General features: G+C 43.0%; 1 protein-coding gene across 1 annotated transcript in view; it reads left to right on the top strand.

Moving 5' to 3' along the window:
* The first annotated feature begins 1,030 nt into the window (after window positions 1-1,030).
* Window positions 1,031-21,099, top strand: part of ghrhrl (growth hormone releasing hormone receptor, like) — a 47,369-nt gene continuing 27,300 nt past the window's right edge. Inside the window, exons 1-2 of the mRNA XM_042057346.1 lie at window positions 1,031-1,124; window positions 19,862-19,967. Coding sequence (XP_041913280.1) covers window positions 1,074-1,124; window positions 19,862-19,967 — 157 coding nt within the window. The 5' untranslated portion in view covers window positions 1,031-1,073. The remainder of the gene's footprint in view (window positions 1,125-19,861; window positions 19,968-21,099) is intronic.

The following is a 21,099-nucleotide window of genomic DNA, read 5'->3' on the forward strand; positions in this document are numbered from 1 at the left end:
ATTGAACCTGACAAACCCAAGGCATATTTGTAAAGGTCAGTTCAGACTCAGAGTGAGGTCAGGAGTTTTGTGCTGGCTTTACCCTTCTTTGGAATACTGTGCTGTGAAATTGCTACTGTATAGCTCTGTGTGCTGTGAGCAAGCCAAAGAGATGGGATTTATGAGAGATGTCAAACATGGTGGTTGGGAATAGAATGTGCCCTATCTCCATGTTCTATCAGTCTTACAGGGCACCTCTGACAGCTTTGGATAGTGATGTGATATTGCTTGGAGACAAGACTGGGACATTTATCACATTTCTGTGGAAGAAAATGTCTGTCGGACCATGCTCTCTGAGTATACCTGCTGATGTTTGTGCATGATTGTGTGTGAGAGTTTGTGTGTGTGTGTGTGTGTGCGCGCGCGCGTGCGTGTGTGTGCGCGCGAGCGAGCGTGTCTGTGTGTGCGTGCGCGCGCGTGTGTGTGTGTGTTTGGAAAGTGGGCATATAAACTTGCTGATTTCAAGAGTTTCAATCTGTAATATTACTTTGCCACAAATCACCTTTACAGAGGATTACGATTTGAGGTGCACGTCCCCAGCATCAGTTGCTTCATCTACCCTCTTTTGAGCGGACAGCGCTGAGACACTAGCAGATCAAAGTAACTTGCATGCAAATTGCGTGGTCTACTTTCAACGAATTGTAATGGACAATGATGTTTCTCACATCAAAGACAAGCCGGCCTAATTCGAATGAACTCCCTCATCATCTTTCCACTGTAATTCTAGAATAAAGGAAATCTGCACTGCTCAGGCAGCCACTCAAAGTGCGAGGGAGAGATGGGGAATGCGGGGTGACCGTGCATTTCCCTCACGCTAGACACATACGAAGACGCACACGAACTTCAATATATTTTGCGGAATTAATCTCTCGTGGTATTAATGCGATAGGCTCCTCTCACCCTCCCATGGGTACGTCACGGTCTTAAATTGGTTTCCCACATTCAAGACAGTTATTAAAGACCTGTTTGGTCTAGCCAGAGGAGACCGGAATCTCACGAGAGTGGTCACTCCAGTGCGTCCACGCGAGGTGAAGATGAGTGTCCTCTGTGTGAAGATTCTGTGCGCTCTCTTCCTGACAACAGCGGTAAGTAACGTTATCATGTAAAATGGTTGTGTTTTTTCTCTCCCGCTGTATTATATAATTTATTGCAAAAATAAAGTCTGTTGAACATAATAAGTAGTTATATCACCATGCGGAAAGATGCGGCGGTTCTCCCGGAAATTAGTTGATCTAGATAAGCTACAGTGCACAGATTTTTTTCGTCGCCTTCATGTCATAAACCATATATTTTTTGGTCAACGAGGCTCGCTAAATTTATTTGAAACTCTAATAGATGACCACATTGTCACAAACAACAACAAAGTATTTTATTTTACCCCAACCTAAATTTGATATATATAGTCTTTTATAAATGAATAATACAAAAAACAATATTGGATAAGAGTGACAAGTCTATCTAGTTTTACAGCATTAAATGAATGACACATCACGACGACGACGACTACAAAACATTAAATGGTAGATGGTAAGCTTTATCACCATAGCCTGCTGCCGATTAAAGAAATATAGTTGCACGTGCCCATATAGCGTAGGAGCCTTCACTTCACAGACTTTTTTCGCGGTCAGCACTTGTGTGCTAATGTTTCTTTTCAGGTAATTCAAAAAAGTCTCTCTTCTATCCAGTCGCACATGGAGACATGGATTTGCTGAGCATAAAGTACTTTAACGTGATAAACTCTGAACATGTTTTGTACAAAGATGACATTTTAGGATTACTTATGTGATCTCTTTAGTTTGATAATTAACTTAGCCTGGCGAACCAGACCCATTTCTAGGCTATCATTTCCTTTGATATGCATTAAAATGTGGACACGTGTTTCACTTGAAAGTAGTACATGTCAGTGTTGATAGCAGTGTATGTATTGCCCTGGCTCCTGCTTGGCATCCAGTATGATAGACTCCTCTTCATCTTTATGTCCAGTTATGGTCAATCCCTTCCTTTTGCTCAAGGTTGAAATGGTTTCCATGGCCATGACAAATATCTCTATCTTACTGTTGAACTGAGGGTTGCCCCAACTATTGGTCATATTTTTGGACTATCAAAACAATGACTTGTGCTGTGTCGAGTTGCTGGTAGATGATTCAACAAAGTGAGCAAAAGGGAGATTAAATAATGTACAAAACTGTGTTACTACACTAGAGACATCATAGACTTCTGCAAGACCTGGTGGGATTTGAAGGGACATAAAAACGCGCATAAAGGGAGCTGTGAGGGACCATTGCCGGAGTGTGTTGTGGTTGTAGGGTATAACTGTGCTCTGACCCTGAGTTTGTGCTCTGTGTACTTGATTGGCTGGATAAATTCCAATGACATACCCGAGGCAGTCATTATAAAGACCATTAAGGATTGTCAGTCTATGCATTGGCTGTATCAGCCACATGCAGCACTTCTCATAAGGAAAGCTCATTTACACTCCCTATAAGTCAATGAATGTGGAAATTATTCATGTTAAACCATGACAATACATGATGTATAGCCATTTGCTACAGAGGCTGGGGTAGGTAGAGGTAGCCTGATATGTAATAGGCAATCTCAATGCTGAAAAATGACCTCCTTCCCCAGAGTGTAGAATCATTGATAGCATTAGTGTGTGTGCATGTCTTCATAATCATGCTCACAATTTAATTACATGATAGGGACAGGCAGTGTTTTGAGTGATTCATTCAAAGCTAATTAATACGCTGTGATGTTTTGCGGTATTGCTGCCTGAGTATACATGCTGTATCACAAGTTGTGCAACCTGAAAAATGGCTCGAAAAGTATAATAACCATGAATCAAACTTGCATTGTGTGCAATACGTAAAATACACACAGTGTGTAAAATGTATGTAACATGTAGCCTATAAGGTGTGCTTTACTAAAATATTGGAATACAACTGGAAATTTACAAGTCTGCAAAATGCTGTCTCCTTGCTTCATCTTATAGAATTATAAGTGTTATAAATTCTGTCATTAGTCCACACAACTCCATGATAATACTACTGCGAGCATAAATTCAATATCAATCATCACAAACGATTGTGTTTATAATACATCAGGAACAGCGTATGTATGGACACAGTCGTTTTTGTAGGTTACTCGATATATAGTGGCAGACTATGCTTGCGTCAGTCAAAATAATGCCTCTGTGGACAGTTTATCCTACCAATAACATACTGCATTTGATATTGCATCATAAAGCTGAAGCGTACTCATAGGTTAATGTCTTGCAAAATACCGTACTAAAGGTATTTAGTACCTTTAGTACCATGGTAGCTTGGTTTCCATGGAGCCCAGTGAAGTCTTGACCTCCGGTGGTCCGCTGAAGCCCAGCTCAGTCCACTCCATTGGTCAGTTTCTTGAATTTCCCCTTGGGGATCAATAAAGTATCTATCTATCTATCTGTCTATCTGTCTATCTATATCTAGATGAGGTGTGTATGATGAGCTCTTGGTGCTCCTGCCATCTTCCAGGGATCTGGAGAGCTGAGAGGTCATTCATGACACTTGTGCCTGATTTTGAGAGAACCGCACAGGCTCATGTTCTCATGTTAAATCCATACTTTAATGAGTCTGTTGGGGCTAAAAGATTGAGGCGAAATGAGCTCTTGGATCACCTCTGAGTATTAGATAGATACCCCTCCACTTCAGCCTCTTCAGTGGAGGGAGGAGGTCTGTGGCACAGATTGCTGCTTTTATTTTCTTAGATCCCAGCACAGTAGTGTTTGTGAATAACATAGATATTTTTATAACAATTTATACAATTTAAAATCTAAATTCTAATAAAATTATAATAGATAAATAATGGAGTGAGTGTGCATGAGTTGGTGATCTCACAATTTATCAATTTCTGTCAGTCACATTTTAAGATATTTATTCGCTAATGAATCGTTTATTAAATGTATCATTAAGATTAAATGTATTTCTTGCTGATTTATTGTGTTTATTTATACTAATTTGCAATAAATGTTGGACCTAATGAAGTTTGCGGAAGAGAAGTTACATTAATCAACCCGCTATGTAAAGATTGAGAGCACTGTGAAATATGTAGTCTGAAATAACTAATGAGCTGCAGGCAGGCTATATGATCAAATATAACTCCAGGATGGTGCGCAGGAGTATAGCAGCAGAACCTCAAAGCTTGATGATGTAGATGTTCCTTGGGGATCACTATTCTAACGTGAGAATATAAAATGCATACACACACTCTTCCCACAGCAAAAAATAAACTCACGGACAAACAAGAACAAATAAATCCATGACATTTGTTTTGTGGTTAATAAAACAACAGGGTGGGTGGGGGAGTGAAAGAGAGAGAGAACTCTTGAAGCAATGTTGACAGGGTAGACCTTTGAGTGACTGTAATGTATTAGGCTTGTTAAATGCTCCAGTAAGACACCCAAAACCAGACATGCACATATGCCATAGAAAATATGCTAATTATCTGTTTTGGTACTAGAAATGCTGCATCCTTTTGACTTTCAGAAATAGGAACAACCCCTTGTTAAACTCTGCAACTCTGAGTCATTATAGTTGAACAGCCTTCTTATATGCTTTTGCACTTAAGTTTTATGAGATTATGTCTATACTATACATGCTCTTGGTGAGCCTATTGTCCAATGGTCCATATCATCATTGCCACTCAGCTAGCTTCTGCTGGAGTTTATGGTCATTTGTAAGCTGGTGGAAGGAGAGATAATTTGTCATGTCTCTGTGCTTAGCTGAGGAGCTGATATCTGAAGGAGTAGGGTTGGACGGGCATATCTTGTAAGAGTTCATTATTCTTCAGTAAATGATAATGTCTGTCTGTTTCTCACCGTGCCTTTATATCTCTTCTTCTCTGTTTCTCTCTTTATTCCCTTGAGTTTTCCACTTCAGCGAACATTAAAGTTGCCCTGTCCTGCTATTGCGTAACTCTTGCGCGATAATACTCCTGAAAGCTTCCTGTTATCAAATTACTCTCAGTGCATCAGATGTGTCTTATCATTTGCCCTCTCATTGCCTACTCCATCCCTCCTTCCATCTCTCCATCCCTACCTCTCTCACTCTTTCTCTCTTTCCTTTCTTTTTCTCTCTTTTCATCTGTTTCTTTCTTCTCAAGCCCTAAATGTGGTATTTGGAAATTGTTTTGACCATATTTCTGCTATATGTGATGCTTTTGGGGTGTAATGGGATGTTTCTGAAAGATGTCCCTCTCAGATGTACCGCTTCCACAATCCCCAGCCTCCACTATGTGCCCCCCCCCCTCACCTCTTCCTTTCTGCTTCTCCTTTACTCCATCTTCATTCTTCCTCTTCATTCTCTCTCTCTGCAGATTGTGCAGCTGTATTTAGTTTTTTACCACCAAACACCTGTGTGAAAAAGCCTGTTTGTGCATTGAGATGTGTTGCCTACATGGGAGTGTATGTGTATCTTGTGTGTGTGTGTGTGTGTGTGTACATTTACCTGTTTATGTGTTTGTGTGGGTGTTTGCACTCATGTGTATGTGTTTCTGCTGTTCATCGCCTTGGTAACTGCACCAAAAAAATAGCTTTTATTGAAAGACGGGTGGGGTGGGGTGGGGGGGCCGACGTGTGCTACGTAAGAGCCCATCTGTGCAGCGTTCTCGTTGGCCTGCGATTTTCTGGGCCACAGGTAATGGATGTTTATGGTGCTCTGGGATGGATCTGTGTCAGTGATCACCCCAGAGACCATAGCACGTCGCCGCCTGCTTCCGCCTAAAGACAGGTGTTGGGCTCGCCTCACCAGAAAGAACTTCATCCCATCTCTCTCTCTCTCTCTCTCTCTCTCTCTCTCTTTTCTTCCTGTCTTCTTGCTTATGTTTACACTTGCTCCCCAGCCTTGTCTCAAAGTGAAATGTGGTTTAGAGCTCTGATGAGGTAAAATAATGGACTCTTTTAAAATGGCACTCTGCTCTACTCTGATTCGCTGATCTCCAGGTTCTGTGCAACGAGTGGCACTGTATGGTATTTTTTAAACATTGCTTTAGCACACCTATCCATGGAAGCCTCACCAGAAATCGCATACTCATTTCCCATGGAAATGGAAAAAAAATACAGGTTATTGATCTGAGAAAAGGTTTTTGGCTTATATAGTCCTGTAACAATCCTATATAGATGTAACATCCCACAGATAATGTTGATGTCACATGAAGTGCCCACGATATTGTATGAGTTTTTACATCATTGCATGCTCAAAAATGACAGAACAACAATTCACTGATCAGACAGGCATCCAGAATAATCCCCCTGTCACTACTACAGTGGAGGTAATCCACCATTATTCAATCACCGGGTTTGAATGCTTTATAATCTTCTACTTGGCACCTCAAAGAAGCACACCAAGCAATTTAGGGAGGACTGCGTGGGCTGAACAGACGCAAGGCTGGAACGCAGGCTTAATCCACATTGAAACACAAATGCCTCATTATACCAATAGGAGCTGATCGTTTCATTCCAGTTTAAGATACGCTTTGCGTCAGTTGTTGAGTTTAAAAGCTTCTTTCTGAGGAGAAGGTATATGAAGCCCTTAAAAGTGAGATGAGCCACTGAAAGTTCTAATAATGTTTGTTTCGTGCTTTTTGCACGACCACACCGGTGACTCCTGATCGGCGTTACTCCTGATCGCCGTTACAGTCTCAGCACTTGCTGAAGATGTTCCTGATCCGCCTTAGGGAGAAATTAGGTGGTGAAGTAAAACTGCACTTGATGGAGGGTGAAAGATCTTTCTGTCTCACTGAGGATTTCATTTCTTTTTCCTTTACCATTGGCTCTGCCCTGCCGCACATCCAGCAAGAGAGTCTGTAGTTTGTCTCTTGTGCTGTTAAACTGCAGTTGCTCTAGTCTTGCTCTGTAAATCTTCAGTCCATATCTGCTCCTTCATATGCACCTGATGAAGTCACTGTATTTGTGCTATATCTAAATTGATTAGCTAAATCACTGGTGTTCAGGAATGACACAATTAGCTTTGTCAAGTCAGCAGGAATGTCACATTGGGTCTCTAGCGACGTGTTGCTGGCATCAAATTCAAAATGAACATATTTTCCAGAAAAAGATAGCATTTCTGTTTCAACTAATTATCTTTGCACTATTGTCCATTGGGCTTTACATGATTTCTTGAATTTCCCCATGGGGATCAATAAAGTATCTATCTATCTATCTATCTTTCTATCTATCTATGATTTGCAAATCATAGCATTCTGTTTTCATTATTTTACCCAGTGTCCCAACTTTTTTGAAAACGGGTTTATACTTACCTAATTACTGAACTACTGCACGAAAGGATATTTTGAAATGAAACATGAAACAATGTTAACAAGGAGGCTACAATATAGCCAACACTTATGTCCAGAATCCAGTATTTATTTGGTTACACTTTACTTGACAGTATCGACATAAGAGTGACATGACACTGTCATGAACGTGTCATAACAAGTTAGGGTTAGGGTTAGGATTAGGGTTACAGTTGCGTGCGGTGCAGTGCTGGAGACGCATCCCGTCCACTTAACATGGGCTTGCGTCATCCATTGCAGAACTGAATTGAGGGTCCTTTGTGTCGCGTTGCTCCCGTCGCTTGCGTCAAAAAGTTCAACTTTTGCTGCACCGACGGACAACAACAGAAGCTACCAGCCAATCAAATTACGGTTATACTTCATTATATAGTCATTTGCATAGCTACCATTTAATATGCTGTTTGGCCTGTCAGCACCTCTCAGAAGTGGCCACATGTTTCCAAAGCCCAGCTGACACAGCATAGCGGGCCTCCAAATCCAACACCCTTTTATCCTTGTTTTAAACAAGCAAGTTGGGCCTGATCCTCACAGACCGTGTAGCAACGCCACACACACATAGGTACTCAATCAACAACTTTCCTCAGGTCTCATTAAGGCACTAGCAGCTTGCACTCGCAATTTGCAATGTTGCTTTGAAAAAAACATCTTACAAGATAGGTATAAAAGGTAAAACATACCGGTGTATATATATATATATATATATATATATATATATATATATATATATGAGGTATAAAAAAGAAAACATTCAAAAAGAACATCAAGAAAATATACTGTATGTAGAGGACTCCATGGCAAACTGGAGTGGGAAATGATTTGTGAGAAACAGCCATATGCCAGGCAGATGGAGGTTTGCATTCTACACAAACCTTACCCTATATGCCGAAAAATGGGTCTGTTTTCCTCCATGGTACTATCGACCCGCTGTTCTCCACTGTTTTCTTGAGATGATTGGTTTTGCTGAATTATCAGCCTAATGAATTGTGCGGCCATCCGTGACAAAGGTTCTGCATTCCATAGAAAATGAAAAGGAGGTGAAGCTCAACTCACAGTTGGGAGTTGCCCAACAGCACCAGTATGCAGAGTATGTCCATGACCTGCTCAACTCTCACATTCAACAATCTTTGCCTTAGTTGAAAAAAAAAAAAAACAGCAGCAACATTAACACAAACACAACAGAGGCAGCAACTCTAAGACTCTTGTAATGTCATCTCATATCATCACTCATCAGTTCTGCATGAGTCACTGCAGACAATAATAATGAGATGATTTCTGATAGTTTGACATTATTGAAATGTCATTATGGCTTTAATACAGTAAGTGGGGGAAATAAATAAGTACTGAACGCATCAACTTTTTCTTTTTCCGTAAACATAGTTTTAAATGAGGCTATTCACATTACATTTTCATCAGACATTAATATTAACTCAGGAAATCCACACATATAAAGAAATCCAAGCATTAAATATAAACTAAGTTATGTTTAATAAAGTGAAATGAGACATTAAAAAAGTCTGTATGCAGTATTAACTGCACCCGTGTATAAACTGCAGTTTCCAATAGCCCAATGAATCAGAAACAGGTCATGCTCATTGTGTTCATAAAGAACAATGAAGAAAATAAATGCATTTCCATGTTAGACACATCTTTCCATGGCAATAGAACACCGGCAATAGAACACATAGTTTGTGCCAGTAAAAGTGCCTGCATCTAGTTCCAGATTCCTGGGTGTTAATGTTGGATTGGATTGGAATGGAACGGAACTAGGCTGACATCTATCTGTTCCAACCAGAAGTCACACAGAAAGTCCATAGCAAAGTCTGTACATGTGAGAGTATTCTGTGAATGCACTCTTCTCGTTGGAGATGAGGGCTAGAGTCTCACTGAATAGTCCATGATCTTGACCCTTGATGGCATCATAAACCATTTATCAACTTGGCTCACATAATCTCAAAGCAAAGTTGATGATGTTATCCAGGGGCGCTGCTAGAAAATTTGGGCCCTATGACAGACAATAATTCTACCCCTTATTAAATAGTATCCCTTAGAATCCTCCTTGCGTTTACATGAACTCCCTTTTTACTCATTGAATTCAAGGAAAAGAATGATGAGGGCCCTAGCCCTTCATCAGACATGACGTTCTTTTCCATGCATGTGCTTTTCTGTCCAGCACCCAGTATTTATCGTTTTTGGATGTGCATGCTGTATCTCTGAACACTCTCTGAATTCAAACCCGCTGTGACTTCTTTCCTTTTTCATCTGTCATCTCTGCTTGCAGAGAACAACCACCGTCAAACGCTTCAGTGTCTTCATAAATTTACTCGTTTATAGTTATTACCCCAGTTGCTGCCTGAATGATCTGCTTTCAGAAAGCCCCAATGACTGTGTAGTGGTGATGGATTGAGGTGATACAAAGTCTTACACTGACAAGTCACGGTAGCTCAACACCACCTGCGTCTTTTTTAAGGTCTGCCTGCCTCACAGGTGCTGGCTGAATCACAACAGAGCCCGGTCTTAAAGGAGAGAGAGAACAGCTCTGCAGACATCCATCAGGACTTGTTAGAAGCAAATCAATTTCCTGCCCACCGGAGGGAGAGTCTTCAGATGGTCTGCAAATGTATGTGGGCAATACTATGACAGAGCTGCGGCTGCACCTTGTTCAAGCAGTAGTGTTCGAGTGCAGGGGTACCCTCCAGAGTTCTTGCAAGAGCACAATGGAATTGTCTCTGCGAGACACTCTGGCAATGAGCAATCATGCACGTTACTTTTACCCCTTGCATCCCGGGGAACTCGGCGTATCTGATATAGGCTGTCCAGAGGCGAGCTAAACTGATGATGACAGCGCAACATTGGTCGTAGTGTTATCCAATTGCGTCGAAGTCCGGAATCAGAGTAAACATTGGTCAAGTGCAGCGTTTCTCAAACTGTGGGTCGCAGAGACATGCCAGGTGGGGCGCGAACTGATGTGAAAAACAGGAGTTTTTTATTTTTTTTTTTTATCTGTAGCCTGGGCCCAGGTAGCACCCGATGCGCAATGGACGCACTGTGTTATTCACAGGGAAGCGCTCGTGTCAAGGCAGCTTAGTTAGTCCCGACCTACATGAGATTTTGAACGTTGTTGTGAGAGTGGTGAATTTCATCAAAACCCGGCCCTTAAAAGCGCGTCTATTCTCCGCACTTTGCGAAGAGATGGTAGCTGACCAAACGGCTGTAGGCCTACTGTTTCACAACGAGGCAAGGTGGCTTTCCCGAGGTAAAGTGCAGTCGCGCGTGTTTGAGCTCCGAGTCGCCTCTTCTTGGAGGAAGAGCGCATGTTTGAATCTGCGAGCACGTTCACTAATGAACATTTCTTGACGAAGCTGGTCTATCTTAGCGATATATTTGATATATCTTAGCGATAGCCTACATTTGAGTTAAATGTCCAGTTACAAGGCAAAGACAAGCACCTACCTCACCTAGCAAATAAGATTACTGCATTCACCAAAAAAAAACTGGAGTATGGGACAGGCGCCTCGATCGCGACAGTATTATGCCTTTGAGATTTCTGAGCGAAATCGCTGAAACGTCTGATTGGGAGGCACTCTTGTGATCCCATGTATTAAACAGTAGGCCTACATCACATACCTGCAAAGTTTATTTCAAAAATATTTCCCAACCAGTAGTGCTCAGTATGACTGGGTTATGGATCCATTTAATGCAGCATGTTGGTATTTCATTGAATATATTGTACAATGCTGTAAAATGGCCTATGCTTCCTAATATGTTGCTGGAAAACAGAAATATGTGTGTTATGTATTTATTTATTATTATTATATCTGCAGCACCAGCTGATTTTAACTCTGTTGAAGAGGATATATTTAGAACTTGTCATTATTTCAATAAATTTGACAATTTTAAGCTTGACCTACCACTTTCTTAGAGCGATGAGGGACAGGTGGGGCTCGAGAATGCCCCCTCGATCAAAGTGGTGAATGAAAGAAAAAGTTTGAGAACCACTGATCTAGTTTGTAACTACCACAGTCACGAGTTGGGTCGCAATAGTCTGTCATTTTTAAAAAGTGGGTCCCCAGAAAAAAAGTTTGAGAAACACTGGTCTAGTGTCATCCAATTGCGTGCAGTGAAAATTTTAAATGCATCCTTGGTGCCGCTCCTCGAGTTGGATTTACCATTACATTGTTCGTGGCCAGACCCTTAATCTTTCTAGATTACCAGGGTCTGGATTTTCCAGGCTAGTGCAGGGGCACTATGCAAGGCAAAATTGAGGGGTGGGGGTCTGAGGAACATAAATACTAATACTCATGCAATTATCTTACATTTCACATATTCAAAAGACCTCAGTGGGAATATATTGAAACTTAACTAAAACAGCTATAGTATCTTAGTAATCTATCTTTCCTGTTTGGTAAATAGGCTACTGTGCACATATTTATGTTTTGATGGCAGCTGCTATGGCACTTAATCATTCACTTATTTAGTTCTGCGATCAGAAGAGTAGTAGTTGAAACTGTCTGCTATCCTCCCTCAGTGCTGTAAAAAGCCACGGCTTCTGGTGGCGTTAAGCAGCTTTTGTGTTCGCCCTGAGGCTGTGTCCAGCAGAAGCCTGCAGCCTCAATCACGCCGGAACAATCTGCTTCCCCAGAATTCTAACCACATTTTTTCAGCTCCATTTTTGTCACATTGGTTAACCAGGGCCAGTTTAGAAGGAGGAATTTGTGTGTGTGTGTGTGTGTGTGTGTGTTTGTGTGTGTGTGTGTGTGTGTGTGTGTGTGTGTGTGGCCTAGCCTCCACCACTCCAAAGGAATGAATAGAATCAAGATTGCAATGTGCACAATGTGACATAATGTGCACAGCACATCCAGCCCAGTCATCTGCAGTCATGATGGTGAAGCTGTGAACAGTGAAGCTTAACACATCAGACCCCACACAGTGTGTTATATCTCACATACATCCACCAGTGTCATGTACTGTACATAATACATCCATCCACCTGCAATCACACACACACACACAGTCACCCCATTCATCAGGGAGTTCCCCTTCAACAGAGGCCATCTGTCTGATGATTAGAATAATCTTCTTTCCATTTCAAAACATGAATATGAGAACTAGAGAAAGCACAAGGCTATCTCACGCTGTCTTATCAAGGCTTATTTAAATGAGATGCCAAAGCACACCAAGCACAGTGGGTCCCTGCCTTATTATCCTCAAAAAACCCTACATCCATCCATCCATCCATTTAAATGTCCATCATTCCATCTGTATCCCTCTTTCTATCCACCATTCCTATCTATCCATCTATTATTCTGGGACGGTCAGCCCCGGAGAGAGCATATAAAGGGAGAATGAAAGGCCTGCAAATTAACTTTGGGGATCTCTGGAGAATTTCTCTAAAGTGATGTTGTGAGCAGACATAGAATTATGTGGTCGTTTTCTGGATGCTTTCATGAATGTGTGCAAGGAGTGGGTTGGTTGGAGGGGTGGAGGGGTTAAGGCACGGGTGATGGATTGCCAGCTTTAAGATTTTTTTGGCGTTCATAGTCATTATTAAGTGACTTCAGCTGTGTGTGAGTGTGTGCTCTGCATATTTCAGTTTGTGAGTGTGTGTATGTGTGTGTGTGTGTGTGTGTGTGTGTGTGTGTGTTTGTGTGTGTGTGTATGTGTCAGGGAGCAAATAAATCACAGGCAATGTGTGTGAATGATGGGATTGTACTGTATGCATATATGTGTTTGTATACAGTCAGCAATGTAGATGGTCTTCACACAGACAACCATGAATGTAATATTAGACCAGTACACTGTACTGAGATGGTTAGTTAACCATGAATGTAATATTAGACCAGTACACTGTACTGAGATGGTTAGTTAACCATGAATGTAATATTAGACCAGTACACTGTACTGAGGTGATTAGTTAACCATGAATGTAATATTAGACCATACACACTGGCTGACAGAGTTGACTGAATGAGGATGGCTGTCTGAGCTTCAGATGACGTTAGCAGCTAATCGCCCCCCCCTCAGCCCCCCCTCAACCCCTCCCCCACCCCCAAATGGAAACCCACACGTGACAAGCTCACCTCTAACAAAGCGGAGGGTTTTAGGGTCCTGCTGTTAGAACATGTGCTACAAGCTTGTATTATGCGTGGAAATTACCTGGGGGAAAAAATAGCGCTCAATTAAGACTGGAATGGTGGAAGAGCAAGGTGTGGAGTCTCTCTCTCTCTTTCTGTGTGTGTGTGTGTGTGTTTGAGTTTGGGGGGGGGGGGGGGGGCTGAGTATAATTAGATGGGTGTTCTGGTGAATAGGGGGTAGGTGTCACAGCCGGCAGGTAGAACGGAGAGCTCAAAATGAGCGCAATTAAAACCTCGTAATATGAGAAGCGAGGGAGACCAGGAGAGAAAGAAACGAGGACAGAGACAGATTGCAACAAGAGTACCAAGAGAAGACAGAAAGAGTGAGAGAGAGAGCAAAAGAGAGAGAGGGGAGGGGGGGAGAGGGAGAGAGACAGGGGGAGAGAGAGAGGGGGAGAGAGAAGGAGAGAGATAAATGGGAGAGAGAAGGAGAGTGTGAGAGAGAGAGGGGGGGAAGGAGAGAGAGAGAGAGAGAGGGGGAGAGAAAAGGAGAGAGAGAGAGGGGGAGAGAGTGAGAAAGAGTGAAGGAGAGAGAGAGGGGGGGAGAAGGAAAGATAAAGAGGGGGGGCTGCTGAAGTATAAAAAGTGAGCAGCATAATTGGGTTGAATGAGACAAAGTGAGTAGTGAATGTCAGTGGCTGATACCTGTGCTTCTGTGCTCAGGCACCTCTAATTGCCTGGCAGTCTTTGACCCACTGTTCTGTGAAGTTCATTTAGCTGCTCAGCGCTCTCCTCCTGACTAATGTCCCTTAAGTGAAACACTTTTGAGCACAGTTCTCTTCTAGCAGCTGGTATGTAAGTTATTCATATCAGACCTTTGGAGAAATTAGTTATGTAATATTAGTCAAGTGGTCGAGTGACTTCTCTCAGATCTGGTTCAATCTATCAGTTTCAGTTCAGCACAAATCTGACGCATACTGTATAAATTGTAAATTGACCAAATGCACTGAAACTTTGCCAATAGCTTTAAACTTCTGTAGTTCATAGAGGTTTAGAGAAAAGTAAATGATTAGAAAAGTTGTATCAGTCAGAAAGAATCAAAGTTAACAATTCATAACAAATGTTCTATCAATTCAAAGGCATTTCTCTTTTAAAAAGCCCAACACGAGACGACTCAAAAAGAGTTTTTTTTATATTTATTTCTATTTTATGAATAGATCCCTGTAAGTCCCCTTTATTGGGTGGAGAGGTCACAGCCAGAGCTGCATACTCTATTGTCCTCTTCTGAAGATAATCCTTCAGCACTGGGCTTTTTAAAACGTAGAATCCCATTTTTACAGGAGATCTGGTGGCCATTTTATAAGCCTGAGAGTGTGAGTTTCGGTGCCCTCACCCCCAAAAACAGCTTGAAATCCCGCCACTGGAGTCAATCTCCCTGTGCAGGCACATTGGCCCCCGACTCAGCCCGACCCCCAGGGCCTTGGCACTTTCAGATAAAGCTATTTTCCCCATACATTTATTTTGAAGTGCCTCAGCATATCTTGCATCACCCCCTCAAAAGCAACTTAGGTGAACTCGGCCGAAACTGCATATCGCTGAAGGGAGATGGGAACTGCTTTTGAAGGGACAGATTCATGTGCTCTTTTTCTCTTTTCCTATCTCTATATTTCTTTCTCTCCCTCCCTCCCTCCCTCCCTCTCTCTCACTTCCTGCTTTGCTGGGGTGACTGGAGCTGCTTTAGAGCACCAAATCAGGAGCTCTCCATACTCTCTCTTTCCACCTTTTCATCCCTCTCTTCATCTCCTTTTCTCTCCCTTCTTCACTGCATCTGTTGGTCCGTTGCCTCCTGAATATGTCTCTTGAATGCGGTGTGCGCAGTGTGAATACTGATTGGCTAATGTTTAATGAATTGCAGCCAACTGTGAGAAGCAGAGAGGAGGTCTCCCGAGATCTCCTGACTCCTGGGAGTTGGCTCCGCACTAATCCCTCTCTCTTCTGTTTCATATCTCCTTCCTTTTCCTCTCCTCCTCTACTCACACTCTTCCACCTTCTTCAGTGTCTTTTCTTTCACATGGTAACCCACACTCTCATGCACACATACACACGTACACACGCACACACAGACACACGCGCACACACACACACACACACACAAACAGACACACACATTCACACACATATATATATATACCATATAAACACATACATACGTACACACACACACACACACACACACACACACGCATGCACACATACACACACGCATGCACACATACACACACATCCATCCATGTTTTGTTTGTCTTCTTCTTGGCGGGACTTGGGATTAATAATTAATGAATTTTTATTTTTATCCCTTTATGCATAGTCATCAACATCATCGGTGAGGGTGGGGAGAATCGGTCAGTCTCCAGACTTTTTAATCTATCTCAGAGCTTCAACCACTATGCTCCACTGACTTAATCGACCCACGAACTGAATTAAATAACCTTGTCTTCTTCAGTGAAAAAAGGGAAAAGATCAGAACCAGTGAGACATGATGGGCAAATGGGTGCAAGTAAACAAAACATTTTGTATTTCCCCTCCGAATCGCGGTAATCACCAGTGATTACCCACCCATCCATTAGTTCTGCTTTCATCTCCATCAGGCATTAACCCATATTTTGTTTCCTCCAACACCCCTCCCCTCGCCTCTCTCCTCTCTCTCTCTCACACACTCTATCTCTCTCTCTCTACCTCTCTCTTTCTCTCTCTCACTCTCCTTTCTCACTCTCTCTGACTCTCATTCTACCGGTCTGTCTTCCTGTATGAAAACATCCTGTATGTTCCACTAGGGGGATAATTGCCTCCATTATTTAAATTCTTCCTCCATCCTTTTCACGGCGTTTTTTTGTTGTTGCTATTCATGTCCTTCCCGCTGACATTTCTAAAAGAGCTTTAATCGCGACTCCATGTGTCCTTCAGATTGTTGTCATTGTTTCCTTGAAACTGGAATCTGTGGCCCCGGTATTCAGGCTCACGGACAGATCTCTCTGAGGGTAGTCCGGGGATGTGATAGACATGGTGGTGGTGTGTATGGGGGGGATAAGGAGGTTCCGTGCCAAAAACTGAGAGAGATTCAGTAAGAACAGATTGGCCATCTATCAGGCAGACGGACTGGCTGTCACGGGAGTGGCTGGAGGAGGGAGAACTGACAGGAAGGACTAACAGATGAGCGTAGCGGCTCGGAGAGGAACACAGCAGCTCAGAGGTGGACACACAGATTTATGCCTCATTTTCACCCAGGGTCATTCAGACGGACAGGCAGGCATCTCTGTAGACCTGATAAAGAGTGTTCAGTCTGGAAAAGGGAATGGCCCTATTCGTCTTTCTTTCTGTTCGCGTTTCAGTCTTCTTGTCACACTTCCCCTTACCTTTCTCTCTCGCTTATGTGTGTGTGTGTGTGTGTTTGTGTGTGTGTGTGTGTGTGTGTGTGTGTGTGTGTGTCTGTGTGTGTGTGTTTGTGTGTGTGTGTGTGTGTGTGTGTGTTTGTGTGTGTGTGTGTGTGTGTGTGTGTGTGTGTGTGTGTTTGTGTGTGTGTTTGTGTGTGTGTGTGTGTGTGTGTGTGTGTGTTTGTGTGTGTGTGTGTGTGTGTGTGTTTGTGTGTGTGTGTGTATGTGTGTGTGTGTGTGTGTGTGTGTGTTTGTGTGTGTGTGTGTGTGTGTGTTTGTGTGTGTGTGTGTGTTTGTGTGTGTGTGTGTGTGTGTGTGTGTGTGTGTTTGTGTGTGTGTGTGTGTGTGTGTTTGTGTGTGTGGATTCCAGTACCTGTGTGTGTGGGAATATGTGTATTGTTTTGGTACAAACCATCATCAGTTATGAAACATAACCCTCTATTTCCTCAAATCAAAGCACAAATCGTTATACGAAAGATTATGCAATTTATATCTCCAGTTGCCTTTCAAAATGGCAATTTCCCCTGAGGTGCCAAGCAAATTAGCCTGGAGAGATTCCAGACCCAAATCTGAAAGATTATGGGTCTGGCCACGAATAATGTAATGGCCCAACTCGAGGGGCGTCACCAAGCATGCATTTGAAAATCTCACTGCACGCAATTGGATAACACTATACGATCAATGTTAACTGACTGATTCCGGACTTTGATGCAATTGGATAACACTACGATATGATTGGTTCCCCGCGATGCAAGGGGCAAAAGTTACGTGCATCATTACTCGTTGCCAGGGTCTCTCGCTGAGCAAATGCTTCCGCGAGAACTCTGGATTCCCAGGGTACAAGCAAATATGAATTAAGCCAATCTTCAAAAGTAAGAAAATATAATTCCATACACACACTCCACCGTCACTGACAGCACAGCTGAAAGAGACAGATGAGCTCTTGGCCGCAAATGCAACACTTCCCCCTGTGTTGCCATTGGCCGTGCCATTGACTGTATGGTCACCTCTGTGAAGGAGTCACCTGTCCAGGGCAGGTGGACACTAGGCATCTAGCCAGGGACTCTGAGAAGGGAACTGAGTTTGGTCTGCTTCTCTCTTCCGGTAGGTCCGTGTTTGCATTCTATAGACCCTTTCAACAATAAAAACAAAAACAATGCTTGAGCGTTCTATTTGGGTCCCAATCTACTTCCTCTGCATTAAGATAACATATGGAATGTTAAAAAGGAAGTCTTGTGGGGCCAACTATGATGCTGATAATGGAACTCTCTTGAAAGGGTCTATAAAGGGGCTAAAGTATGTGACTCAAGCACGTGAGTTGTGTGTGTGTTTGACTCTGTTTCTCACTATCTGGTGCACGGATCTCTGTGAAGGGAACATCATTCTTTGCCGCCACGCGGTCCCCTTCCGGCGCCCAAGCTGTCGACTTACAAATGTTCACACTAAGCGCTTTCAGACATACGTGTAAGACCGGAGGTTCTGCCGATGTTAAACGGTGGGGCCGTATATCTGAACGACATAACTGGTCATATGGAAGTCCGATACTCCCCCCCTAGTATTTCCTCCGGACATTATGTAAATGTGCTGTGTCTGAACGAGGAGTAGAACATGCGGTTAAAATTCACACCTAGTGAGAGGGCGTGTTGGTGACGTTTCTTTCGTGCGTCCATGTGGTTAGATCTGACTTAAATGCAGTGTTATGATGGAGTGGCATGCTGTCCAGAAAATCTCCGACCTAGAAAGATGCAGACATCACTGAGCTACTGTCCATGAGGGCATTCAACATTTTGATAGAACACCTGAAGGGAACGTTAGAGACACGTTAGCCTACAACTGCATGGCAAGGACAAACGAATTCAGAAGACTGAATCATCATAAGCAGAAGGCGCTGAAAAGGCAGTAGCCTACAGCGACGTCGTTGACGACAATTAAAGGAGTATTTAATAAATTGTTAGCCAACACGGTTTTCTGTTCATTGATAGCCTTCATGACCTGCTGAGCTCGCTGATATTTGCTGAGCATATATGCCTAGAGAAAATGAAAACGAAGTAAACCCAACTTTGTTCCAACCTCCTTACGTAAATGCGACACATGGGGAGAGGATGATTTTGGAAAAAATAAACCATGAAAAAATGAACAACTTCACTGTTATTGATGTTAGTATTTTGTTTGTTGCTTAAAAACGTTGTATGATCTTGAAGTCTTGAGTTAGCCTACTGAATTGGCTGGTAGCCTGCCATAAAGTTTGTGCATGCTCTCTCTCTCCAACGCAAACCAGATTTGGGGTTCTATAGCTAATTCTGGTACATAACGTTGAAAACAGATAAATGTGTTTATTTGAAGCACACATACAAATACTGTAGGCTAGGTCAATTTCAAGTGCGCACTTACGTGACTAGCCTACTTCAAGTATTAGCCTATGCACAATAGATTTCTCTTTAGCCTACATAATGCATAGGCTACACTTTGTAAATAAAAAGCAGCTGTGACAGGCAGCGGCCGCATATATTCTGCGTCATATCTCGCATCTTGTGAACTCTACAAGCCCCCACCCCTCACTCGACAACCACACAGAGATTCTGTAATGTGCGTGTATGTCGTTCACACATACGTCCGTATAAGGTCAGTATTAGGTCCGCAGGTTAGCATCATATCTGAATCATCCGAAGGGTAGGACCTCCGTTTGACAAACCTCCTCATATACTCCGGAGGTTATATCTGAAAGCGCTTACTGTCTCTGTTTCATTCCCTCATTACTCTCTCTTTCTTTCTCACTGTGTCTCACTCTCTTTCTTTCTCACTGTGTCTCACTCTCTCTTTCTTTCTCACTGTGTCTCTGGTGCTCCCAATTCCTTACCGTCTCTTCATCATCCTCTTCTCTCGCTCTCATACTCTCTTTATCTATCTCTGTATCTCTACCACAAGTTATCATCTCTGTTTTTTTCAGCCTCTCTCTCTCTCTCTCTCTCTTTCTCGTGTCCTCTGCAGATGTCGGCAGGGCTCCACCCTGAGTGTGAATACATCTACCAGCTCGAACAGGAGGAGAGACGCTGCCTCAGACAGATTGAAGGATATGGGAACACCTCATCCTCAGGTCTGTCTCTCTATTACACACACACACACACACACACACACACACACACACACACACACACACACAGGAAGATTCTTTTTGCCTCTCACTGTGAGAAAATCTCAGACAAACTCTCTCTCTCTCTCTCTCTTTCACACACACACACACTTATGCACACTCACAGGTTTTTCCATTAACTTTATTTTCAGAATGAATTTTTAACTCACTTTACCCATAGAGCCAGGGGGTACCACCATAACACCACCTCACATGAACAGAAGCCCCCCTCCCCACAAGAGGACGAGAGCCGACCTCTCCGGGGGAGTTCAGCTACTCAGGACAGGCCTCTGAAAAAGAGATTAAAAAGTAGCTCTGGAAGATACAGTTGAGAGGGGGAAGTCTGTGGAGAGCAGGAGAGAGAGAAGAGAGGGTTTGGAGGAGATAGAGAGAGAGAGAAGAGAGGGATTGGAGGAGAGAGAGAGAGAAGAGAGGGTTTTGGAGGAGATAGAGAGAGAGAAGAGAGAGAGAAGAGAGGGATTGGAGGAGATAGAGCGAGAGAGAAGAGAGAGAGAAGAGAGGGATTGGAGGAGAGAGAGAGAGGGAAGAGAGGGATTGGAGGAGATAGAGAGAGAGAAGAGAGGGATTGGAGGAGATAGAGTGAGAGAGAAGAGAGAGAGAAGAGAGGGATTGGAGGAGAGAGAGAGAGAAAAGAGAGGGATTGGAGGAGATAGAGAGAGAGGAGAGAGAAGAGAGGGATTGGAGGAGATAGAGAGAGAGAAGAGAGAGATTGGAGGAGATAGAGAGAGAAGAGAGGGTTTTGGAGGAGATAGAGAGAGAGAGAAGAGAGGGTTTGGAGGAGATAGAGAGAGAGAGAAGAGAGAGAGAAGAGAGGGATTGGAGGAGAAAGAGAGAGAGAAGAGAGGGTTTGGAGGAGATAGAGCGAGAGAGAAGAGAGAGAGAAGAGAGGGATTGGAGGAGAGAGAGAGAGAGAAGAGAGAGAGAAGAGAGGGATTGGAGGAGAGAGAGAGGGAAGAGAGGGTTTTGGAGGAGATAGAGCGAGAGAGAAGAGAGGGATTGGAGGAGATAGAGAGAGAGAAGAGAGGGTTTTGGAGGAGATAGAGCGAGAGAGAAGAGAGGGATTGGAGGAGATAGA

The sequence above is a fragment of the Alosa sapidissima genome, chromosome 12, assembly GCF_018492685.1.
Source record: "Alosa sapidissima isolate fAloSap1 chromosome 12, fAloSap1.pri, whole genome shotgun sequence".
NCBI lineage: Eukaryota > Metazoa > Chordata > Actinopteri > Clupeiformes > Clupeidae > Alosa > Alosa sapidissima.